The 26,765-nt window shown below is 41.6% G+C and overlaps 1 protein-coding gene and 1 long non-coding RNA gene across 3 annotated transcripts in view; one reads left to right on the top strand and one right to left on the bottom strand.

Moving 5' to 3' along the window:
- LOC115292017 overlaps positions 1–26,765 on the top strand; it is a 64,805-nt gene that overhangs the window by 13,508 nt on the left and 24,532 nt on the right. The window contains exons 2-4 of the long non-coding RNA XR_003908758.1: positions 1,330–1,442; positions 2,675–2,819; positions 22,847–23,163. This is a non-coding gene — a long non-coding RNA (uncharacterized LOC115292017). The remainder of the gene's footprint in view (positions 1–1,329; positions 1,443–2,674; positions 2,820–22,846; positions 23,164–26,765) is intronic.
- Positions 21,598–26,765, bottom strand: part of NCEH1 (neutral cholesterol ester hydrolase 1) — a 54,641-nt gene continuing 49,473 nt past the window's right edge. For both annotated transcript variants that reach the window (XM_029939863.1, XM_029939864.1), the window contains 2 exons: positions 25,326–25,497; positions 21,598–23,458 (listed from right to left, as the gene is read on the bottom strand). In XM_029939863.1, coding sequence (XP_029795723.1) covers positions 22,841–23,458; positions 25,326–25,497 — 790 coding nt within the window. In that variant the 3' untranslated portion in view covers positions 21,598–22,840. The remainder of the gene's footprint in view (positions 23,459–25,325; positions 25,498–26,765) is intronic.

Genomic DNA, 26,765 nt, shown 5'->3' with positions numbered 1-26,765 from the left:
AGGCTCCAGGATCTGAGCTGTCAGCACAGAGCCGGACGTGGGGCTCAAACCCATGAGCCATGAGATTATGACATAAGCCGAAGTCATCCAGGCACCCCAAGAATACCACCTTTTTTAAACAGCCAAATCCTTATTATTGAGACTCCCAACCCTGTGCTCTGCACCCCCCCCACCATCACACACACACACACACACACACACACACACACAAAATAAGGTAAGCCAAATCCTGACGGTACAGGCAAAGCATTAAATTAAAAGAAGACAACTTTTCCCCCATTTGCTAGGGTAGGATGAGGGAAAAGTTAATCAATTCTTATCCGGGTTCCAGCCGCCACTCTCTTACTCACCTCTGTAAGGGAGCAGAGCTCTCAGACTCATAGATTTGATGCCACAACAAGATCAGACTAGCTTTATACTGAGCAGCAGGCACCTGGAATGTTCTCTGCTGAACAGAGGTTCTGAAGATCAAGGCTGATGTATGAAAAAAAAAAAAAAAGAAAAATATCAGGCCTATCCATTAAATATTGCAGCAGATTTTCTTTTCTTTTCTTTTTTTTACGTTTTATTTATTTTTGATACAGAGACAGACAGAGCATGAGATGGGGAGGGGCAGAGAGAGAAGGAGACACAGAACCAGAAGCAGGCTCCAGGCTCTGAGCTAGCTGTCAGCACAGAGCCTGACGCGGGGCTCGAACCCATGAACGTGAGATCTGACCTGAGCCGAAGTCGGAGCCTTAACCGACTGAGCCACCCAGGCACCACACTTTTCTTTTTTCTTTTAAGTGATCTCAACATCCAATGGTGGGCTCAAACTCATGGCCCCAAGATCAAGAGTCACACGCTCTCCTGACTGAGCCAGCCAGGCTCCTGCTAGTAGATTTTCTTAAACCCTGGGACCTCCAAGGCCTCTGCTGGTGAACTTTCCTTAAAGTCTTTGCCTTTCCTGGTTAGGGATACCAAAGAGACGGGCAGACATGCAGAGGCCAGATGGAGGTTGGTTGGTTTCCCTTCCTGTCCGGTGGCTGACACTGGGCCTTCCAGAGAAGTAGTTCTGAGCCATAATGTATGTGTGGTGGTGCATGTGGTAGGAAGATTCTGGAGCTCTGAGAAAACTTTCTTCACATTCCCCTGGAAATAGGATTACCATGCTGGCTTTGTTCCTAGCACAACAAAGACCAAGGCAAAATTTATTATTTTCCTTAAAACGAAGGAAGCTCCAGAACTCTGGGCAAATGTACTCTGACTTCAGGCTGTCAAGGTCGGTGTGTATGGGTTTTGCATGTTTTTTTCCAAGTCAAAGTCTAACCAGTAGGCGTTCCTGTTTAGATTCCCCGAGTGACCCTGAGGGAGCTCCCTCCCCCCGCCCTTCTTCATTTCTGCCTTCCCGGCTTTCCAAGGACAGTGCGGACAGCTGTGATTACACTTTGGGTTCTCTGGAGGTAAGGAATTGTTACTTTAACAACTAGCTAGGAAGATGCACACACTCAATATATACTTATATACATAAAATGAATATATACTAGTTTGCATGTCTGTATCCTTAAAGCTGCAGAAATGTCTTTTCCAACTTGTTGTTCTTTTAGATGAGAACAGTATTGTCCCTTCACGCTTGATTCCTTAGGTAAAGAGGATGTGTGTGCCAATTCAGGGGGACACAAAGGCATGTAAGTCCAACCAAGCTGGTTCAGTCACCTAGAAACTGCTCCCTTGAGTGACCAACCCAGTGCTTCACTAATTAACTAGAACGGGCAGGAAATTATTCTGGAATTTCCCAAGGACTGGGTGGGGTGTTTTAGATAAGTTTTGAATTGAGTCCAAGGTAATGTGAGAGTGCATGTTCATATTGGACTAGGAAACCTAGCAAAAGCTTTATCAACCTCAAAAAGATTAGGAAATCCTCATAAACATGATAAAGAAGGAGAAAGAAACAATAATCATAGTTTTTAAAAACTATCTTTGGATACAGATGAGCTCAGGAAGTGTATTTCAGGATTTGAAGTAGTTTGTTTTTATTTCAAGTTGCTGCTTCCCTTCACAGGTTGTGCGAGAGACCAATGGTTTTTGTGCTTTTTCTCCTGCCCTAATATGACCCCGCGCTTTCTGTGTAATTACTCATTACATCAGAAGGGGGAGAGAGTGTGCATTGACAAACCGATCAATTTCAGGGCTTATTAGAATAAATCTTACAGATTTAAAGAGCCTAGAGTTCTATGAGAAAGGACACACAAATCCTAGTGTGCTGCACCTGTGCCCTTGACCTTCCCCTGGCCAGTTAATTCAAGAATAGAGTGTAAAACTGACAATGTCACTTGAAGGAAAACAACTCAGGGACCAGGACTGTTCACAGGATCTGTGCTCAGTAACTGGCCCCTGTAGGTTCCCCTGAAGAGTGCACTTGGTGGGACAGATCCCTGAGGGGAATTTTGCTGGTTTTCTCCTCACTGTACAAGCCAAAAGCCAGAACCTTCTTCAGTCTCCAAAGTGTGGAGAAATGTGACCTTAAAGCCTCTCTCTTGCCACCATGGGCAGTCCTCTCAGGAGGGAGATGCCAAAGTTGTTCACGTGGAAAATGTCACAAGTTGAGGGCTATGTATTGGGTGGAGGTGTTATGAAGACGGTCACTTTGTGGATAAATGTCTCTCTGACTTTCTCTGACCTCCTTTCATGCCAGGAGACAGAGCGAGGTAGAGAAAGGAGCCTGTGCTGTGGTCTAGCTCCAGTTGGAGCACTGCTGTTTTTGAGCTGGGGTCCTTGGACGAGTCCTTCAGCTTTCTGAGCCTGAGATTTCCGCTTGCCCGCTTCTCTGCCTCCTCCAGGTAGGAATAAAGACTTGCAGGTGTTGTGTTTATGCAAACACAAAGTACAGGTATTTAGTGCTGGCTTCAGAAGAAAAAGAATGCAGGCAAACATCATTTCTCGTTCAAGGGACTGAGGGTTGGGGAGTAAAAGGCATCAGCTTGGGTTTCTGTCTGTTGCTACTTTTCAGGTCCTGGGAGGCATTCTGATCTAAAACGCATAGACTCTAGAGTCAGACAGACATGGATGCAAACACTGTCTGGTTTTTGCAGGTCACCTATCTGCTCTATGCTCCTATTACATTACCAGCAAGATGAGGAGCGATGTGGATGCAATAATTAAATTATATCTCTAAAGTTCTTCACAGAGACCAGTTATAACATAACAAGTTATGCTTGAATAACAAGCATAGAGCTAAAGTGAATTAATCCTCTTCTAATAAAGAGCAAAGTTCAAGGTAAATAATGATCTTAAAGTTAAGAGAATTAGTATAATTAGTTGCAACGAGGCACTAATTTTCAATCCAAGGAATTATTTGATGTGGAGAGGACATATATTTTTCTTGAACAAAATTATACGATGACACAATGCAATATCCTTTAGTTCACATTACCCTGTGCAACATCATCAATTGAGGATCATTTTTCATGATTTTTTTAATGTTTATTCATTTTTGAGAGATGGAGAGAGACTGAGCATGAGTGGGGGAGGGGCAGAGAGAGAAGGAGACAAAATCTGAAGCAGGTTCCAGGCTCCTAGCTGTCAGCACAGAGCCATGTTACAATACATGTTATATTATATTTACTCATATAAAATACAGGAAAAGAGCTAGCAGTGAGTGAAAACTCTGGTGCTAAGAAACCTATTCCTGCAAATACAAACATTTTTAAAAAACATTTATTTTTTAAATTTTTTTAAAGTTTATTTATTTTTGAGAGAGAGACAGAGTGCAAGAAGGGGAGGGGCAGAGAGAAAGGGAGGCACAGAATCCAAAGCAGGCTCCAGGCTCCAACCACATGATCATGGCCTGAGCCAAAGTCAGATGCTTAACTGACTAAGCCACACAGGCTCCTGTCTCTCTCTCTTTTTTAAAAATGTTTTATTTGTTTTTGAGAGACAGAGTGTGAGTAGGAGAGGGGCAGAGACAGACGGAGACAGACTATCCAAAGCAGGCTCTGGGCTGACAGCAGCTAGCCAGATGTGGGACTTAAACTCAGGAACCATGAGATCACGGCTTGGGCTGAAGTCAGACACTCAACCAACTAAGCTTCCCAAGTCCCTGCAAACATTTTTAATTCTTAATAATGTAGCATATTTCACTAGGGACAGAAAAACCTAAAAATACCATCCTTTAATAAAAAAAGACTGGAAAGACATTTAATAAGATGTTAATAATGGATTTGTGGGTTGTTTTTATTGTCTTCTTTATACTTTTCAATATTTTTTCAATTTTCTATGATGAGCCTGCCTTAATTTATAATCAGACAAAAATATGCAAATAATTTTTTTAGAAATACCAAATGAGTATTTTCTTTATTTTGAAGGGAATGTTATTTTTTAATTTCAACTCAATTTAATTTAATTTTAATATTTTTCTCTTCAAGTAGTTAACATCCACTGTAGTCTTAGATTCAGGAGCAGAACCCAATGATCTATCTCCTACATATGACACCCAGTGCTCATCCCAAAAAGTGCCCTTTTTAATACCCATCACCCATTTAACCCACCCCGCCACCAGCAGTGTCTCCCTCCTCCAGCAACCCTCCGTTGTTTGTTCTCTGTATTTTAGAGTCTCTTATGGTTTGCCTCCCTCTCTGTTTTTATCTTATTTTTTCTTTCCCTTCCCCTATGTTTATCTTCCAAGTTTCTCAAATTTCACATATGAGTGAATTCATATGATATCTTTCTCTGACTTATTTTGTTTTGCATAATACCCTCCAGTCCCAAAAACATTGTTGCAAATGGCAAGATTTCATTCTTTTTCACCACTGAGTAGTATTCTATTATATATATATACACATATATTTTATTATATACAATATATACATTCATTATATATAATATACACATCAAACTACTGATTTCATATAAAGCAAGAAAGACACACACACACACACATATACACACACACATCTTATTTACCCATTCATCAGTTGATGGACATTTTGGGTTTTTCCATAACTTGGCTATTGTTGATAGCACTTATGCAAATATTTTTAGAAGTATGTGCTAAGAAGTTAACTAAAACTAATGCCTCATTTAACTTCAATTCACTGAGTTATAGGATTAACATTAAATATTTTTCCTCTTTGTGTATTTTTTTAATAAGAGAGAGAATTGAAAATTATTCTCCTGGGCTAATAGTCTCAAATTATGTACACTGAAGGTACATATTTTTTCTTTTATTAAAGCCATGTATATGGGGCACCTGGGTAGCTTGGTCAATTAGACAGACTGTTGATTCTGGCTCAGGTACAGATCTTGTACGGGCTACAGACATTGTAGTTCATGAGATGGAGCCCCATGTTGGGCTCCATGCTAGCAGTACACAACCTGTTTGGGATTCTTCTTGGGATTCTTTCTCTCTCTCTCTCTCTCTCTCTGCTCTGTCCCTGCTCACGTGCTCTCTCTCTTTCAAATAAATAAACCTAAAAAAATTTTTTTAAAGCCAAGGTTGTGTCTTTCTTGCTTTATCTGAAATCAGTAGAGTTTGATGTTAAGCATGTGGGTTTGTGTCTGACAGCCTGAGTCATAGACTCAGCTCTACTATCTTCTGGCCCGTGACTGTAGGCAACTAACTTACCCACTCTAAATTTGTTCCCTCTGAATAGGGGGTGATAGTAGCGGCCATATCAAAAGGGAGTTGTAAAAAAAAAAATAAGCACATTTTATTCTTTTTTTTATGTTTATTTATTTATTTGGAGAGACAGAGAGAGAAAGTACAAACAAGAGAGGGGCAGAGAGAGAGGGAGACAGAGAGAGAGAATCTCAAGCAGGCTCTGCACTGTCAGGATGGAGCCTGACTCAGGGCTTGAACCCTCTAACCATAAGATCATAACTGAGCCCAAACCAAGAGTCAGATGCTTAACTGACTGAACCACCCAGGCACCCCATAAGTACTTTTTATTCTTGTCATTCTTATGATTAAATTGTTTTTGCTCTATCTCTGTGGGTCTAGTAATATTGTTTAAAGAAAATTTTGAGGGATAGTTTACTTTTAAAATTATTTAGTGTGCTGAGGGGTGCCTGGGTAGCTCAGTCAGCTGAGTGTCCGACTTTTAATTTAGGCTCAGGTGATGATTTCACGGTCAAGGGATCAAGCTCCACGTCGGGCTCCAAGCTCAGGTTGGAGCCTGCTTGGGATTCTCTCTCTGTCTCTGTCTGTCTGTCTGTCTCTCTCTCTGTCTAAAATAAAGATATGTACATATTTTTAATTTAGTGTGCTAAGCTCCTAAAAGTTAAATAGCATATCCTTAACCAACTGGTCTACCAATCCACAGTGGAAATTGGCAATCATGTGCATTATCTAGTCCTCATAAAGACTCCGTGAAGCAGGCAGAGTGGTACTACAATTTTACAGATATGGACATACACTAAGGCCCAAAGAGGCTATACAAGCAGCCCCCAGAAGACAAGAGCCCATGTTTAAGCACGTCTTCTGATTCCCACCCCATCACATCACACACAGCATACACAGGGCAATTTCGTTCTGGTTGAGTTTAACCTTTAGTACCTACAGGCTTCTCTGATTTCCCCTTTGATCTGAGCTGGACCCATCACCCCGCTGTACTATCCCACGCTCTTCCCATCAACTAAATTGCTGATCAGTGAACTTTCCCACTTCTACCCCTGTGTACATGGTGGCCCCTTGCCGGTGCCTGCTATCAGAGCTGAAATCACATTCTCAGGGCACCTGGGTGGCTCAGTCAGTTGGGCGTCCAACTTTGTCTCGAGTCATGATCTCGCAGTTCTTGGGTTCAAGCCCTGCATCGGGTTCTGTGCTGACAGCTCAGAGTCTGGAGCCTGCTTCAGATTCTCTGTTTCCTTCTCTCTCTGCCTCCCCCTTCTTCGTGCTCTATCTCTCTCTCAAAAAAAAAATGAATAAATATGAATAAATATATAATAAAATCACAGTCTCATCCTTCATAATTTCTTAATTTACTTCATGCAGTTTAATTTTAGCCTCTTTGAATCCTTAATAATCTTTTGTTTCTCCTCTTACTCAACACTTCTAACACTGTTCTGCATTTCAATTACTTGGGTATTTGTCTCCCCCTCCCAACTTCTATTATTTATCTTTAACACTCTTATACTATCCAGCATAACAGCTCAAAGAGGAAGATGCCTTTGAATGGATGAATAAGTGAGTTAATGATATAGCAGGCAAATGTGGCACATATTTGTATATAGTCCATGAAACCAGATTGGGGGCACATGTCATAATACACAAAAACACCGCCCTTTGTTGAGATATTTGACTCCAGCAAGGGACTTGCAGATTCTACTTGCATTTCATTCATGACAATTTTTTTTGAGGTTTTAAAAATAGGATTCTTGCTCAGTTGTCCTTGGATCTGACCTCATTAATATACTGGAAATGAATTTGTTCTCCTTTGCGGGCACATTAACTCCTACAGGCCACAGAGATGGGGCACTCATAGAAAAGTCCCTGAATGTCAAAAAGATCAGAGGGCTGGGGTCAGAGCCCCTTGGCAGCAGATATGCAGCCAACCTTTCTCTGGGTGGGTCAGGATGCTCCTGCCCAGGGCAACGTCATCGTCAACTGGTTTGTTTAACAGACTCCTCAATATGAAAAAGGAGACTGATAGAAAAACCCTCATACACATGGCATAGTCAATTATATTATCTGATGCAAAATGTGGCCCTAGAAATTAGGTGAATTATTCATCTCAGTTCTTATGCATTTCAATTTTTTTATGTCTCCCTTTCTGACCTCTGAGTTTCATGTAGCTCAAGATACACTCAAAATAGTTTATATGGTATATTTTATCTATTAATAAATACTTAACTGACTGTGCACTGTAAAAATATACAAATAAATTTGTATTTTGAGCCAAAGAATCTGTGCTTTTAGAAAATAAATTTTGGTGGGTGCCTGGATGGCTCAGTAGGTTAAATGTTCAGCTCTTGATTTTAGCTCAGGTGATGATCCTAGGATTGTGGAATCGAGCCCCACATCAGGCTTCATGCTGAGTGTGGCACCTGCTTAAGATTCTCTCTCTTGGGGCACCTGAGTGGCTCAGTCAACTAAGTGTCTGACTTCAGCTCAGGTCACGATCTCACGGTTCATGAGTTCGAGGCTTGAGTCTGACTCTGTGCTGACAGCTCCAGAGCCTGGAGCCTGCTTTGGATTCTGTCTCCCTGTCTCTCTGCCCCTCCCCTGCTAACACTGTTTCTCTCTCTTAAAAATAAATAAACATTTAAAAAATTAAAAAAAAGATTCTCTTGCTCTTTCCCTTTGCCTCCTCCTCCACTTGTGCTCTCTTTCTCTCTCTAAAAAAATAAAAATTAAAAAAAAAGGAAAAAAGAAATTTTGAGGTGCTTGGGTGGCCCAGTCAGTTGAATGTCTGAGTCTTGATCTCAGGGTCATATGTTTAAACCCCACATGGGGCTCCACGCTGGGTGTGGAGCCTACTTAAAAGAATAAAAAATAAATAAAAAATAAATTTTATGTTTAAACATTTTTAAAGTGTTTATTTATTTATTTTGAGAGACAGAGCTAGAGAGAAAGCAGAAAGGGGCAGAGAGAGAGGGAGACAGAGACAGAGAATCACAAGCAGGCTCTGCAGTTGTCAGTACAGAGCCCAATGCGGGGCTCGAACTCACAAACTGTGAGATCATGACCTGAGCTGAAGCCAAGTGTCAGACATTTAACTAACTGAGCCCCCAGGAACTCCATGAGACACTTTTTTTTTAATCTCCTAGGGTAAGTGGGGGTGAATTTTGCCAACAGGACAGTATACTGGGAATTTCCAGAATATTATCAGAAATGAGTGTGTCAGAGGCTTGGAGATGGACCAGATGAAACAAATAACAGCTGGCTGATTGATCTCAGAATACTTGCTGGGGAGGGTTGGTATTAGTCTGCGTTCTCTAGAGAAACAAACCAACAGGAGATACATAGGTGGGTAGATGGATTCATTTTAAGAAGTTGGCTCACAGCTCGCACTGTTATGGAGGCTGAGGACCCCCAACCTCTGCAGCAGCAAGCTGGGACCTGGGAGAGCCAGTGGTGGTTTCCGTCCACGTCCAACTCAAAGGCAGAAAAGACAAACATCTCAGCTTGACGTCAGTTCAGGATGAAGGGAATTTCTTCTTATTAACAGGAGGGGCAGGCTTTTTGTTCTACTTTGGTCTTCAGTTGTTGGAATGAAGCCCACCCACTGTGGAGAAAGCCACCTGCTTTACTCAGGCTACTAAATCAAACGTTAATTTCACCCAAAACACCCTAACGGCATGCCTCAGAATAATGTGTGACCAAATAAATACCTGGGTACTTTGTGACCCAGTCAAGTTGACCCATATAATTACCATAACAAGTTGTTTTATCAGTATTTTCTCTACTGCCCAACACAATCTACGCAGCTTTTACGTTGGAGCTTAGGATCAGAAGATTCACTTCGTGATGTGATGACCGAGCTCAGACTTTGGAGTTAAATTGGTCTGAAAGCAAGTCCCCAGCATCTCAGCCACTTTTTAGCTTCATTATCTTGGACAAGCTAATTAACCTCTCAATTTCCTCACCCACAAAGTGCAAGATAATTAGGGGAAAATATTTGTGATGTGATTGTTACATACATAAGTATTTAATACATCACAACTATTATCATTAGTGCTTCCATCAGGATTTATATAGTATTGCTCAAAGAAATAATTCTTTTTTTTTTTGAGAGAAAGAGAGGGACCCTGTGAGAAGGGGAGGGGTGAAGGGAGAGAGAGAGAATATTAAGGCTTCACATTCAGAACAGAGCCCTACTCGGGGCTCAATCTCACACCGTGAAATCATGACCTGAGCTGAAATCAAGAGTTGGATGCTCAACCGACTGAGCAACCCCAGGCGCCCCCCAAAATATAATTAATCTGCATTTAGTACTTTAAGGAACATAGAAAATAGTTTTTAGATGGAAGATAAATCAGAGTAGTTTGAATGTAGTATTTTTTAAGGTATGTTCAGTGTTGTTTTAAACTCACTAAAACATATCCACAATTTTAGTCTTGAAAGCCAAATGAGGCCATGCTATTCATTCTTTATATACTCCACATTTGTCTATAATGTACTTTGTATATGAGATATCCTGAATCTTCGCTGAGTCTCTGGTGAGGGAAGGGAAGCCCAGGAAGGAACAGGGCACATCTCCCTCAACGGTCAGCAAAGGGATCCCTCTTATTTACTCCCCTCTCCCTGTTAGGTCGTGCCAACTCGGAGACTGAGAAAAACACCATGTTGGGACTACCGGTGGGACATTCTAATCTGGCTACATAGAGCATCATGTGCTGTTTGGGGCACAAACTCATCGTGGCCCCAGTGAAAAAGCAAATGCTGACCGTGAGGGCAAATAAAACCCTCTGTCACAGGAACCTGGTGTCCTACTCCCCCTCAGCAGAGCTGGAACAAACAATCCAGGCTGCATCATAACTGACCTGGCGAGAGACTCAATCCTGGAAATGCAGCTGCGGATCGCAGTCACGAAACAGGGCCAGACCTACGTGGGGTTGTGAAGTAGTGAATGTGGTCTGTCCGTGGCCCTCAATTTCTGTTTTTATACTCTTTTCCTCCTCTCCGGGCCTCCTTTCATTATGCACCTCCTTTCTTTTCTGTGTTTTCTCAAGGCTTCTGTTCCTGTCAGCTAAAGCTGATTTATATTTTGGAATTAATGACTTGGTATTTTGCCCTTCCGGGTGTATTTGGGTTTCAAAGATGGCAATTGCAGAGCAATGCCCGGCTTAGAAGTGTCTTCCTACAGTTTGGGACAACCTTATCCACTAATAATTACTTATTACCCATCAGCATCTCGATTACTCACCTGTAAAATCAGGGCAATAAAAATGACTCTCCAAGTTGAGTGAGGACTTAATAAGATAACAGCTGTACAAAAAACGCTTTCGTAAACCATAGATTCTTATAAACACTGGCATTTTTAAATTTTTATGTTTTATTAATTTTTTATGTACATTGATTTATATTGAGAGAGAGAGAGAGTGCACACACAGAAGTGGGGAAGGGGCAAAGAGAAGGAGAGAGAATCCCAAGCAAGCTCCGCACCATCAGCCCAAAGCGAGGCTTGAACTTACGAATGGTGAGGTCATGACCTGAGCTGACATCAAGAGTTTGACGCTTAACTGACTGCATCACCCAGGTGCCCCACTGTTAGTTATTTCTATAATTAGATCCATATCACCAACTTTTGCATTTCCCTCACAGGATTATAAGCTCCTTGGGAGCCCTGAAGAGTGCTCACCACTGATCCCCTAGGACTGACACTATGCCAAGCATTTAGGAAGGATGCAACAACATTCCTTACGTGCATGGATGAATGGCCATGGGCAAAGTGCGTATTTTAAGATCCAGTGTTTAGCTGAGTGCATCATTTTTTTGTCCCTTCTTGGCCTGGACAGTCCTTATTGTCCATAGGAAAGACGCAGGGTTCTCTCTCTCTTTTTTAATGTTTATTTTGAGAGAGAGAGAGAGAGAGAAAGAGAGAGAGAGAATGTGCATGCGAGCAGAGAGTGAGAGAATCCCAACAAGCAGGCTCTGCTTGACCCCTGGCTCAATCTCATGAACAGTGAGATCGTGACCTGAGCCAAAATCACGTCAGGTGCTTAACAAACTGAGCCTCCCACATGCACCAGGGTTCTCTTTTTTAATTGACCAATAAACTGGCAATTTATCTGAAATATTCACCCCAATACATGTTGGAATTCTAGTCTACATGAGGTCCTTTTTCTGCCTACATAAGCCAAAAGTAGTGCTCAGAAGTAGGCAGGAAAAAATCATTCAATCCTAAGACTCATACTTAAAAGGAAAGGCTAGTAGTATATTTTTAGGTAGTCATTGTGCCTATGGATTTTGAGCCAGGATAACCACCAGGCCTAGATACTGAAATAGAGCGACACCTATTATTTCTGCCAAGTGCTATCCTACATTAAACATCACTCCTATTTTTTTGGAGTGTGATTATTTCAGAGAGCCTAATGAGCTAAAATTTGCCAGTGTGAAATAAACACAAAAAACACCTACTTCTTTTTATTATCTGTGCTGTTAAATCTCAGACTACAAAAGCACTAGATGTGGGGCACAGCCTCTGTGCTCTGTGTGTTGATTATCTTCTGTTTCCAGGTTCATCTTCCATCTTTCTTACCCTGCTGTGGGCTTGGAGTCTGACCAACAGGGACGGCATCTCCAGGGTCTCTCACTTTCATTTAGTTCGGAACAGGGAAGGCAGAGGCAGCAGAATGGAAGGCGGAAGGAAAAACAAGTGTGGGGAATTTTTTGCCCCTGTTTCTTCTCTAATGACTCAGCAAAGGGCACAGTGGGCACCAGGCTTTCTTCACACAGCCACCCTCAGAATGCCAGGTCCAGATGAGGTAACAGCGCCTTGTTGCTACTAGGCCCTGAGTGCTGCCCTGTCTGGTGGTACCTGTGATCCCTGCCCGTATCCTTGCCCAGAGTCTCTTTGTTAAATGCTTCTCAAAGGAACCAATTCAAGCATGCCTTTTTCCTGTCAGGACCCTAACTGATCTGATATCCCTCACGTACAGACAGAATATAATGCATCTGTGAGTTGGGCTTTCTATTTTCAAGTATGGATATGCTGAGGTTTAAACTTATGCTCTCGGTTTTCATGGGGATTCATTAAATAAACAGTTATGTGAAAGTTCCTGTTGTATTTGCTTTAAAATAATCGAAGACATTGTCCGTAAGCACACATGGGAATTTTCTTTTAGAATTTAGCGCTAGGGAAAGACTGCTACCTCTGAGACATTGGAATGCTTCATTATGAAGCAGGCTGAATCACTGACTGCCGTTTTTACTTTTTGCCTTAACCGCCAGGGAGCTCAGCGTCAAACCAGAAATTAACCAGAGTGACTGATTTTTCTAGCTGGCATGTTTTTGTTCTTTTCCTTGACTGTGAGTTCCTATTTCTATGTTACTGTTTCATTGCACATTTTGTTTAATTATAAGCCGCTTCAAGTATTTTTGTGGAATAAGGAAGAAGTTTAGATAAATACTGTATGGCTTTTTAAATGGTGGAAATAAGGCATTAACCAAGACTTACCTAAATTTGCTGAGATATCTGCTGGCCGGCTGGAAATGGAACTGTGGTTTACCAAATGCTAGTTCATGCAATTTCCTCTGTTCCATGCGGGTTGAGGGAGCGGCAAGCTTTTTCCGTTTAACCATAGAACATATTCTATGTTTTTAAAACATGGCAGCCCTGCAAATGTCCCTGCTGAATGCTTTTTGAATTGAAAATGGGCTTCAGCTTCCGAAGGCCACCTAGGTCTGCCTCACGTATTGTTTTCAGAGGCAGTTTCTTCGCACTAAGGACCCACGCAGTCCTGGGTGCCTGGGGTTTGCCAGCAGGCACAACAAAAGATGAAGGCCCAGTATTTTCTGTGGCGGTAAATGGTCCTTCAGAAATGCAAAACGCTGTTATTCTGTCAGCTTTTTTCCAAAAGGATGGCAAATATCTACCTTGAATACAAACCTGTCAGGAAAAATGACACACGCTTTGGTGGGCAGGGACGTGAGTCATGCTTTAACAAAGGATCTACATGAGTCCTGTTTTGGTTTGCTTTGTTTTGCTTTGTTTTGAGATTTCAGTCATTCTCTATCAAGTACTTAATGAGGATTTTAAAGTCTCTCTACTTGAAAAAATACTCAATTTATTCTGTGATGAGACATAGTGTGGCTTTTTATTTACCTTTTAAAAATATGAAACATTCCAGAAACCTACTGGGACATCTTTTTTTGAAATTGCAGACAAAACACAGCAATGCTGAGGGTTGATGCCTTTTACTTTCAAGAGTGCCCTCTGCTGGCAATTGCCTTGAATTTAAAACTATTCTATTGCAGGCTTCAGGATTTCATTTTCTGACCAAATACGTTTTTAATGCATTAGTAAAAGAAAACAGCTGCAGGAAAACAAAATAAAACAGAGATTTTATCTTAAGAATGTAAATAAGCCAATATATATGTAGTAGTATCAGGTATAATTTTACATGTTATGAAGAGAACACTGTTTTAAATTGTGAGGACATAAGAATATTTGTTCAGCAAAGATTTCTTGAGTGCTTATTCTGTGAGAAGTACTGTGTCAGCCATTGGGGTCACCAAGGGGATGCTGACATGACCCGATGTCAAGGCTCCCATGGCCTTGTGAGGGAGTCAGACCCACTAACAATGACCCGGCCTGTGTTGAGTGCGATGTGAGACCAGAGGCTGAATCATCTTGAGGAGGGAGGAGTTAGAAGAGGTGCCCTGGAGGAGGCTGGTGAAGAGAGACAAGGGAGGGTGAAGAAAGGTGGGGGGCGGGGGGGGGGGAGAATTAGGGAGGAGAAAACATGGTGCGTGTTTAGAACCACAGTATCAAGTTCACCATTGGTTGGCTGTATCTCAGCACAATGCACAGGGCCTGCTAAGAGATGATGCTGTGCAACAGCAATTATCCAATGTTTTGGTCTCAGGACCTTACATTCTTGAAAATTATTGAAGACCCAGGGGCACCTAGATGGTGCAGTGGGTTAAGAGTCCAACTCCTGGTTTTACTTCAGGTCATGATCTCATGGTTCATGAGTTCAAGCCCCACATTGGGCTCTTTGCTGACAGTGAGAAGCCTGCTTGGGATTCTCTCTCTCTCTCCTTGTCTTTGCCCCTCCCCCACTCATGTTCTCTCTCTCTCTCTCTCTCTCTCTCTCTCTCTGAGAATAAATAAATAAACTTAAAAAAAATTACTGAGGACCCAAAGAGCTTTTGTTCATGTGGACTTTATTCATTGATCTTTAATTCACCATATAGGAATTAAAACTGAGAAATTTTAAACCAAGTTATTAATGTATTTAATTACATGTTAAGCTTTAGCAATATTATATGGAAAACAAAACACTAAATTTTTCAAACACAAATGAATGGGACGTGTGGCATTGTTTTACATCTTTGCAGAAACTCTTTCCTGTCAGGCTTCACAGGAACCCGCTGGATTGTTGTATCTGCTCAAGATTAAGATTCATACTTTCACCTTCATTTAAATGCCTGTCCCGTGCCGTCCAGTAGCCCTACCAGTACAGCAAGTCCCAGACTAAATACATGCCTTGTCTTCTCTCCCTCCCCTGGCCTGGTCTGATCTAGGCCGTATCCCACTGGAGCGTACTTCTGCAGTCTCCGGTCACCCAGGCTAGGACTGGAGGACCCACCTGCTGCAGGACCACAGGTCACGGGGCCGCTGGGAAACTCCATTTGTGAAGGAAAAACAGTGATGAAGGCAAATAACATCACAGGATTAGTATGCAGTAGTTTTGATTCCGTGGGCCCCTGAGGGTGCCCAGACCACACGTGAACTGTGGCTGCAGAAGTCTGCAGGAGCAGGGCCGGGAGGGAGAGCTGTGCACGTCACGTGAGGGGCACTGACCTTAACCAATAGCCTGACGGGCTTTAAGCTTGGAACTAGAGCAGAGGGTCCAGGCATGGAAAGAAGGGAGTGGATTTTGCACGTTTAGGATATTTGATATATAAATGTTTTCATACAAATATCTTAGAAATATTAAATATGTAAGTATTTTCTCTCTCAATATTTGGGAAATAGAACTGATTGGTCTTGGGGACTGCCAAAGTCAAAGGCTAAGGAGATGAAGATGACTTTCACAGTCCTAGCCTGGGTGACCGGAGACTGCAGAAGTAGACTCCAGTGAAATACGGCCTGATCAGGCCAGGCCAGGGGAGGGAGAGAAGACAATGCATGTATTTAGTCTGGGACTTGCTGTACTGGTAGGGCTACTGGACGGCACGGGACAGGCATTTAAATGAGGGTGAAAGTATGAATCTTAATCTTGTGCAGGGGCAGATTTACCACAAAACTCGAGTTTAGGGCCCTTTACATGTATGCATCTCACTCAGGGAACTGGAGGGGCCCCACTCAAAGGTGCACAAAAATATTGCCTTTTGTTTTTAGACACACAAAAGTTAGAATACCTTTTAACTGCCGCTAGTTACTGTCTGTGACTCTACCCCAGTTTCTCCATCATCATTGCCCAGGTGTCAGATGCTTAGAGTGGCGGGAAACGTTTTGGTGCTCCAGTTAAGGGAAAAGTGGGCCTGGGGGGCATTTGGCTTGGGTTAGGGAGATATGTTTATGTGATTTGCAGCTGGCATCAGGTAAGTTATTGCTGACTCACCCAATAGGAGAAAAACTTCCAGGAATACCCCTAACCTTCCCTCTGCTGATATATGAGGCCAAATACACTAAAAATATGAACTGTCACCAGCACTAGAAGTTTGAGGGGTGTGGAGGAAAAGCAAGGTTAAAAATGTGTGGGGGCCAGAAGTAATCTATGGAAAATCCTCCCCATTATCACCAGATGGACTATAAATGCAGGCAAAGGATTTTGTTCTCATCAGTGATCCACCAGGCTAAGCTTAGTCAACCCAGAGTCACGTAGTAACAAACGGCTAGTGTTTAAAATTTTGAATAATTTGTTACTCAGCGATAGATAACCGAAAGAACATTGCAGTGTTTGGATGAGAAGGAAAATAAAATGGAGGGAAAGGGCCAAAAGAAGAGTTTTTTCTGGACAGGACAGATTTGACTATATTTATAGAGCTACGAGGAAGGAATGAGTTCAGTGGGAGTAAAAGGTCCAGCAGAAAGGGGAGGTACTTTAGCACGTCCTTGAATAAGTCCATAAGGAGTTGACCAAGGAAGCAAATTGAGGTACTGGCTTTGTGTGTGAGAGTGATGGAAATGAAGTCAGCAGGGGTGATCGTGATGTTACTCAGTTAGCAAAACTTTTAAAGAAGAATACTTAAAATAAGTTTACTTCTTGGCCAACCAGGTAAGTATTGCACGGATATTTTTTAAGTTTTTACATTTATTTATTTATTTAAAAAAATGTTTTAGCAATTTCTATATCCAACGTGAGGTTCTAACTCACAACTCTGAGATCAAGAGTCACACACACTTCCTGCTGAGCCAGTCAGGCATCTCTACTGCATGCATTTAACTGGAATAAGGAACATAGGATTTGAAACTAATGAGACCAGAAAGAAGACAATCTCCTAAAGTCGGTAGAATTGTTTTGACTGATTAAAATTTCTTCTCAAACTCTTGAATTGACTTCCATGGGACACTTTGTGAAATGTGTTACATAGATCATTCTTTTTTAATTAAAAAAAATTTTAATGTTTATTCATTTTTTGAGAGAGACAGACATAAGTGGGGGAAGGGCAGGGAGAGTGGGAAGACACAGAATCCGAAGCCGGCTCCAGGCTTTGAGCTGTCAGCACAGACCCTAACGCAGGGCTGGAACCCATGAACCCCGCATCATGACCTGAACTTAAGTCAACACTTAACCAACTAAACCTCCTAGGCGCCCCTATAGGTCATTCTTTTAGGGCAGAGTGCAACAGTTACTTAAAAATCTCAGTCAGTATTTTTTAAGAAAAATACAGGAAGGACCCAAGCCCTGGAAGGAAGAAAAAAAACCCCAAAACTGTACTTTACCTGATGTGATATAATGTTTGGGATTGGGGAGTGAATGGTCAAGAAAGAATTCTTGAGATGTCCTCGGTGATGCAAAAAAAGTGGTTTTATTAAAGCACGGGACAGAACCCAAGGGCAGAAAGAGCTGCACTGGGGGTGTGAGGAGTGACTGATTATATATTTTTAAGTTGAGAGGGGTTTAGGGATAGTGTAAGTCTCTGTGCAATTTGGAAGCAAGTTTTCCAGGACCTTGAGGGGTTGGCTGCTGTAGAAGATAAGGTCATTTACTACCGTCTAGTAAAACCTTCATCATGGGAACTTCAGATGTGCATCAGGGGACCAGAAGTTTGGAGGATGATTGTCAACATATATTCTGGGAGATGTGGGGGGAGGGGCAGAGATAAAGGAAGTTTCCAAAGGGACTTTCATATGTCCTGAAGGTTGGATAATGTCAAGCTAAGGTTGCCTTTTGCCCCTGGCAAAATATTAACATGATGGCAGTTGAGTTCTGGGAGGAAGGCCACCCTGCTTGCTTTAAGTATTGTCAATGAGGCTGCAAGGGAAATTTATTTTTTTCTACATTTCTTTTGTTTTTTTTCTCTACATCATTATTCATAAACTCCAAAACATTTTTTTGCTTTAAAATTTGGTAGTTAAAAACAGGTATGAAATTCAGTTTTTTCTTGGAAGTGTTTAGTTTTTAACACAGTCATTTTAGTCTAAAGTAATTTTTTATATTTGACATAAACTTAATTTACTTCTGAAAGAAACACAAGGAAAATAATAAACTAATTATTATAAGCTCAATATTTCTCGGCGAGGATTTAATTATTCAAAAATACGTTTCAAAAAACCACTACGTGCTCTGTTCTAAATGCTGAGGAAACAGAAATGGGCAAGATGAAGTCCCTGCCTTCATGGAGCTTAAATTTAAATATGGGCAAAACAGAAAACAAACACATAATCAAATAGCGAGAATTGCAGACGGAGAACTAAACTGCAAACAGCAGCAATGAACAGAAATCAGAGGGGGCCAGAGAACGGGTGTGACCAGAGGGGCGGGGTCCCGTTTGGGCGGACAGTCTCTCCAGAAGGTGGGGCTCTTGATCTCAAGTGCCAACAAGGAGTCAGCCGTGAGGAAGCCTGGGGGGGGGGGGGGGCGAACATCCAAATGAGACACAAAATGTCACCAGCCTCTCTAATGACACAAGGTACTGGTTCTAAAGTGATAGGGCTACACAGCCCACGTAGGTCTACTAGAAATCAGTATTTACATTTCTGATCTCTGAGATTTGGGGAATCTGGGACTGATATAAACATCTTCTATATGTTTAAATACAGGATCTATTGGAAAACATAAAATGTTGTTAAAAAAATAGTGGGAGACTAAAGAAATGAAAATCACAAAAAACAATATTAAAACTTTAAAGTATATCTTTAATGCTTCAAAGGAGAATTGTTAGAACTGTCAGTGGATCTCTTCAGCAAAACGTAGCCATACAGCAGAGGTTTTGTTGAGAAGATGAAAGAAACTATGGCTGAATAGAAAAATATAAACACACATATGCGACCACTTAGAACCAATATGTACAATTCACTTTGAAAAAAAAGTTTTAAACATTCCTATGAGGTTCATGTAAACTAAGCATAATAAACTCAGGTGTGAAATTATTAGATTTGCTTGTAATGTCAGGGTCAATTTGAAAACTTGCCTCCAGTGATACTGACCCATCCCCAGTGATACTGATATATCTGTGGGTTGAATTCCAATCCAAATTCAATTGCACTATGATCATCCCTTTCTAATGTGTATTGAATGACCCAAAATAGTCCCGGGTCTGCATCATTTTTACGAATATTCTAGCCAGACCAAGGCACGATTTTCACAATATGAGCAGCACATACTGTATCCAGACATGAAATGACTGTCATCAAGGAGGCCACCAAACTACCTCTCAGTGACTGAAAGGTAGCTGGAGGACTCCGGCGGGCAGGAGATTTGGGCAGAGCTGTGGCTAGGGATCTGAGATACAGAGACAGAGATGGGACCCAGAAAGAGAGACAAGAAGTGAAAGAGGCACATTCCCAGATGGAGCCATTTTATTTCCAAACTTGAGTTGAAACAGATATAGACTTTCCTTATCTCCACATTGGATTTTCATCTTATAAAATTGATTTGCTACCAAAATCCTTCATAAAATCTCCCTTGCCCTTGGCAGTGGGAAATAAACAAAAATCAAAAATTAAAAGGTCATGCATAAAATATCATAGCTACCAAGAGAATGATACAATAGTCTCAAATTCTTCACAAATCAATGATGAAACAATAAGACTGATTTACACTTCACTATATTTGTAGCACTTCAAGATTTTTTCTTCATATATTTATATTCATATTTCACAATATTACAAAAGACTATCAACTTTTTCATAAAATAGGAAAACAAAACAAAGCCATCACACTATAAAAAAATTAATCTGTAGAGCATAAACTTTTTTACTTAAGAACAAAAAAGAAAGTGAATTCACCCCGCACTAAAATATCTTCACCAAAAATTCTATAGGCTTCCCAAAGGAGTTCTTGGTGCTAAGATTTTTGGTTGGTTTAGTCTCTCTTGTATGTACTGGGTTTTGCATATCCTGATTCCCAACTGTTATTCCGGGGAGAATTTCAAGAAACTTCAAGCAAGGTCTGAGGTGGGATCTAGTGCAAGTCATCAGGCAAATCATTCACATGCATAAAGCTTTAATGAAACTCAAGTGTTTCATTAGAAACAGTGGTTGACCCTTTTTCTTTCACTCCCTTTTCATCCAAGAGAACCTTTTAAAGATCTAGAATCATTTGTTGTAATTACGACAGCATTTGGCTCATAATTCTGGGTGAAAATATGCCATTTTAATAAATTCTGTGCATGCATTGTATTTTCTTTGATTTCTTAAAGGTAGATAACCTCAAACTAAGGTCCAAACATTGGTCCCTTCAAGTGGTGTAAGAAAACAATAGTATTAAATGAGGAGAGCAGCTGTCAAAGAGGAAGAACTAAAATTGTGGGTTTTTTAGAAAAAAAATCTTCAGTGATGTTTGTGTCTGTGTATATATGGAAAAAAGACCTACCAAAAACCCCCAAACACAGAACAAAACAAAAAAACCAAAATACTGTAGAAAAAGTCAATAAAATTTGCCAGTCCGACAAAATGGTTGGAACTGACTATTGGGAAAGACCTTGTAGATTAAGTAATTCAAATCTCTGGTTTTAGAGGAAAGGGCAAAGAGGCTCAGAGATGGTAAATGACTTGTCTATGTCCACCAGCATGTTAATTTGCATGATTTTTTTAATATACATACAGGCACACACACATACACACACTGTTGCATTGCTTCTCTTTTATACATAAAATGCTACTGGCTTGTACAATAAATGAAAAATAAGGGGCACCTAGGTGGCTCAGACAGTTAGGTATCTGACCCCAGCTCAGGTCATAATCTCATAGTAGTAAGTTGGAGCCCTGCGTCAGGCTTTGTGCTGACAGCTCAGACCCTGGAGCCCACTTCGGATCTGTGTCTCCCATCTCTCTTTGCCCCTCCCCTGCTTGTGCTCTGTCTCTCTCAAAAATAAATAAACAGTGTAAAATTTCTTAATAATAAAAAAATAAAAGAGTGCACAGTTTCACTTGTTTCTTCACCAGAAGTGGGAAATGCCCTTCTTTCAAATGAGTGGAAAGGTTCCTCTTCCTTTCCACTGATGAACTGGCTGTATCATGACCTGGTCTTGGCAGTCCCTGCAAAGAGCAGGGTGGGGGCAGTGGTAAAAGTGGCAGGAAGGAGAGCAGAGGCACTCAAACCTCTTGCTGTGCCAAAGATGTGCCCACTGGCAGTGAAGGTTTTACATGAAGCTGAGCTCGGGCTGTTGTGACTCCTAGACCAGGCTGGAAGGAGACAGAAACGGGGTGAACGCACCAGGTACGCTTTACCCCGGAGAGTATGAGCCGGCGTTCCTCTGGCCACAGAGGGCAGAAATGAGCAGTGTGTGTCTTACCTAAGTTCTCCAACTATCAACACAGATGAATTTACTAGGTGTAGTCACAGTTTCTAATTTCTTTAATTCATATATGCATATAGACATCAAAACATTTAAGCCTAATGTATAGTAGTAGGAATAGCTACTTCACCTCTTTCCATAAAATTACATGTGGACATAATTCCATGGTAGTTTTTTAAAAATATTGTTATTTTTAATATTCATTATAGATGTTATTCTGAAAAATCTTAAGTTGAGCTGTATCTATTAACATTAAATAACTTAAAAAAATAAACAATACATTATATTTATATATATATATATACACCAAAATAGCCCCATTTTAAAGCCATGTAAGTGAAAAAGTTGAGTTTTCAAGAATAAACTAGACCCTCTAAAGGTATTTTTCATAATTTCAATATTAAATGTATCTTCTTTTCTGACTATGCCAAATACATACACACTGCTCTTGGTAATTTATGTCAGAAGTATTCATTGTGAAAATAAATAGGTTAGTTCATTTGTCTGTTTCTACTTGTTTCTGTAATGGTAAATTTATCCTAAATCTACATGAATTTGCTCCCAAAAGATCTCCCCCATGGAAATAGCATAACCAAGAAACTTCACAATGTACAGCTATCCACTACATGCAACCTGATATTTTCCAGTAATAGTGGTAGGAAGTAACTTTCAAGTATCATCATAATCCGACTGGACTTACAGACAGCTAGCCCATAAAATTAACACTCTAAAGGAAGAAAGCCATTTGAGAAGCTTGTCCTTGCTAGAACACATTTGCCGAAATTCCCATAGGAAACAAAACTGTCTATCCATAAAGAACGAGGGCACTTGGTACCCCGCACTGACCTTAAGGTGCAGACAAGTAATATTGCTCTGAGTTTAAAGTAAACCCTACATGCTAAAGAGCCCACATATGCCATCCACAGCTGGAAGAATTTCTTCTAGAAAGAATTTCTTGATGAAGACAGAACCCAAAGCTATTTCAGCTGCTAGTCCTGCTTTCTGCAGCCATGAGTACTGGTGGTAGTTGGGCCAAAAAAAAAAAAAAAGAAACAAACAAAAAAGAAAAAACCAAGGACAGAGAGACTGACCCACTTGGGGAATGAGATTCAGATATTTTGTACTTAGATTAGCCAAACACATTTTCAAAATTAAATTAACATAAAGTCTGCAGGGAACGGAGATTTCATAAGTCACAAGTAACAAGGGGAAAGTAGTCAACTAAAAAGTGCATCTCTTTCCGTAGCAGGTGCAGGAGGTCAAGATTCTGGAAATTTTCCTCTTTTACAGGTTTTGATCCAGCCACTTGATGTAACTATTCCTAGTCCGGATTCCCACTGAGAAGTTGGTAGGCCAGCTGGTGAAAATCATGCATCCGTGGAAGCCGTCCTCAAAGTGATCCAGGGTCACCGCCACCCCTGCGCTCTCCAGACGCTTTGCATACATGATCCCATCGTCTCTTAGGACGTCATGCTCACACGTCAGAATGTAGGTCTTCGGGAGGTGCCGCAGGACTTCCTGGTCTGCAATGAGCGGGGCCGAGCGGACATCCAACAGCTGAGGGATCTCGCGCACAATCCTGGCGTTGCCCGTGGGCTGCACCACAGGTTTGTAGTCCTTTGTGATGGAGGCAGGCAAGAGGGACGTCCAGTTTAAACGGGCCCTGAGGGTGACTGCCTCTCCCATGTCCATCGAAGTGTGGTTGTTAATGATCATCGCCTGGATAAAATCATAGTTGCCTTTGAAGTAGTCCACCCAGCACTTGACCATGACATAACGGGGAAGGATTGGGGTGTTCACGTTTTGCTGGTAAGAGGGCGTGTTAAAATCTAAAGCTTGAAGAACTGGATAAATTAAAGCTTGCACTTTGAGCTTGTTTTTGAGGTTGGCATCTTGAGCAAACTGGAGAAGAGGAAGCAAACACATTATTTCCTTTTGTATGGCTCCTTGTATGGAAATCACAACTTTTAAAGTATCTGAACACATTACTTGGAATCAAAGGGGTATAAATATGAAATTTCCGCCAGGCATTTTATTGAGCAATATAGTTCAAAAAATAAAAGCATCCCCACCACCCACTACCACCACCACTCCCTGCACTTGCATCAAGCTGCTGGATATTTACGAAGAAAGTTATGATGTTTGCAACCTATAGTTTTGAGTGAACACTGCAAATGCAGCTGATCTCTCAGGTCCTTAACCCCCCATGAACACTACTTGTTTCTATCCTTCGGCACTAGCATACCTTGCTGGGTACTATGGATGGCTAATGTGAGAACCTTTTTTAGTTCAGTATTCTGTGCAAGGTGAAAAAAGGCAATGGCTTCCTCGGGAGAAACAAATTGGTCTAACTCTTGCAGAGGAGACGGGTAGGAAAAGCTAAATGAACAGATGATGGGGCTCCAAAGTGTTACAGTAGCACCTTAGGATATCTCCTCTGACGAGCATTTAGTCCTCATGCTGCCTAAGTGAGAATTTAAACGGCGCTGGCAACATGCCCTGCATTCTCCTTAATGAGCATGTGCCCCAGAGTTGAGGTTAAACGGGAATGTGAACACATCCTCTACCCCATCAGATCTCCATTCCCCCATGCCTCCACAAAATGTGAATACACTGCCTTATTTTCCAGTCCTGGGGTCTAAAATGATACACATTTTCATGTAACATTAAAAGGCAGCTAACTACATCACCGTAAACTAAACAACCTTCCAGGTCACTTTAGCTGTAGAATTTTGTTTCATGTCGGAGTTTAGAACCCCCTCCCCCAGGGAAGATGTAACTGCTCTGTAAAAGCAAAAGGAAACGATTAGGTAATAGTACCATTAATAGGTGCCAGGAATTGTATACACATCATTTCACTAAGTCCTGGCAATAGCCCTGCAATCAGATGGCATTATCCTCATTTTCCTGAGAGTCAGAGGTGTTGAGGGGCGTGCCCGAAGCCCGTAGCTTCCAAGGCAGCGGGACTGGATTCTGTGCCACTTCTAATTTTAAAGCCCACAATCCTCTCCCCACTGCACGAGGACCTCCTTCTTACACATGAGAACACATGTGTAGCAAACCTGTCGACGCCCAACAGAGAATAAGGTTGTGTACAGCAATTTGAGAACACCAAAAGAAATCTGGAGGTGAGAAGACAGAGGTGCGATTCCAGACTTATTTAATCCATCAAAGCAAGAAAACATACTTATCTTTGAATTTACACAGTTGCCCCAAATTTTGGGTGCTCTTGGAGCCAGATAGTTTTAGCCAGAGAATTTAACCAGGGAATTTAACCAGGTAAGCTCAGATTAACTGATTTTATAACATTCAAAGTGGCTGACCCATTTTAATTTTTTCTTTTATATTAAAAAAAAAGTTGGGAAACATTTTTTAGCTTTTCGATTTGACTCAAAGTTCTAAGGAGACAATCTTAGCAACTAGAATTTAAGCAAAAATATTTTGCAAGTCCAGCATGGAAAAGTAGCTGGGGATACTTGATTTCCATGCATATCACTGAGGAGCAAGAAAGCCCTACAAACTGTCAGCCTGTCTTTCATATTAATTATAGTCAAGGACTTTCCAAGGACTCAGGGATGACACCTCTTTCAATGACCCCCCCCCCTTTTCAGAAAGATCTGAGAATTCTCCCAGTGCAGTCGTCTGAATAACCTGGCCCGTACTGACCAGCCCACCTGTTAAGCCTTCGCCATAAGTAGTGGAGAATGTGTTTGCTGGTCTGCAAGTTAGCAAGAGGCCTCAGCGCAAGCCTGTCAGGGCAATCTGTTACCTGCTGGCCCAAAGCAGCGGCCAAATTCCCACCAGCACTGTCACCAGAAATGCCAACCCTTCCTGGGTCAACTGAATACTTGTGTAAGACTTCCGGCTGCAGAAAATACTTCGTGGCACATACAACGTCGTGAATTTGCGCAGGAAAATAGACCTTTGGAACTAGCCTGTATCTGTGAAGACAAAAGTTGCATTCATTTAAGGACTTCCCCACATCTTTATAGGCCGCTTATAGTTTATGGGGAAGCTGGTTCTTTTGACACAGAAATAAACAGGTACGGAATGAAAACAAATATAAAAATGAACCATTCGTTTTCTTTTTTTAAAAAAAGTTTATCTATTTTGAGAGAGACAGGATGGTGGGGGGTGGGGGGAGCATCGATGCGGGAGGGGCAGAGAGAGAGGGAGAGAGAGAATCCCAAGCAGGCTCTGAGCTGACAGCGCACAAACCGTGAGATTATGACCTGAGCCAAAATCAACAGTTGGATGTGTGACCAATCGAGCCACCTGAGCCACTCATTTTCTTGCAAATCAAATAGTTAGTATAAAATGTAATGGCTTAGGGGCACCTGGGTGGCTCAGTCGGTTAAGCGTCTGACCACAGTTCAGGTCATGATCTCACAGTTTGTGAGTTCAAGCCCCACATCAGGCTCTGTGCTGACAGCTCAGAGCCTGGAGCCTGCTTGGATTCTGTGTCTCCCTCCGTCTCTCTCTCTTCCCCTCCCCTGCTCGAACTCTGTCTCTGTCTCTCTTGAAAATAAATAAACATTAAAGAAAAAAGGATTAAAAATGTAATGATTTTGTATTAGCAGTAATCCCCCAACCCCCCGCCATTTTTTTAACAACCACAAAACAAAACTCCAAAGTTAAGGTGGATATTGATTATTAAGATACGGGTAGAACCATAACAGATTTGGGGACTTTATTTCTGGAAGTCAGTGTTCAGTTCACGACACCTGTGGATTGGAAGGTGACTTGGAAACTTTAACCACTTCATTGGTCTCATGTTTCACGACTCCATATGGTATCCTTCAGGATTTACTTGAAAAACACAGTAAAACTGTATTCCATTGAAGAGGTCATGCCAGCCTGACATTAAACCCAGGCAGCGAATTCACTTTCCGAGAGGCTGGAAACGAAAGACTAGCTGTCAGAAAGCAAAAAGGAAGCCGAGTTGTCCAGGCCCCATTGGGGCCTGAGGCTTCTCCAACCAGGCCACTCTGTAATAGCAGAGTCCCTTTGGGAGCCTAGTCTGTACACTTTGTAGAATTCATATTCCCACAAGAGTCCCAGAGAACTTAGTTTTGTCAGATGCCCCGTCCATGATAACATCTCTCGAGTCCATAGCTGCTGCTGGTCTCGCTTGGAGGGCCCTCTCAGCTCAGCCGCGTCCTTCCTTATTAATTCTCACTCAGCCGTTAGGCCTTGCGTACAGGTTTAG

The sequence above is a fragment of the Suricata suricatta genome, chromosome 5, assembly GCF_006229205.1.
Source record: "Suricata suricatta isolate VVHF042 chromosome 5, meerkat_22Aug2017_6uvM2_HiC, whole genome shotgun sequence".
NCBI classification, from domain to species: Eukaryota; Metazoa; Chordata; class Mammalia; order Carnivora; family Herpestidae; genus Suricata; species Suricata suricatta.
Note: the sequence above shows the minus strand (reverse complement) of the source record. Positions and strands in the feature narration are given on the sequence as shown.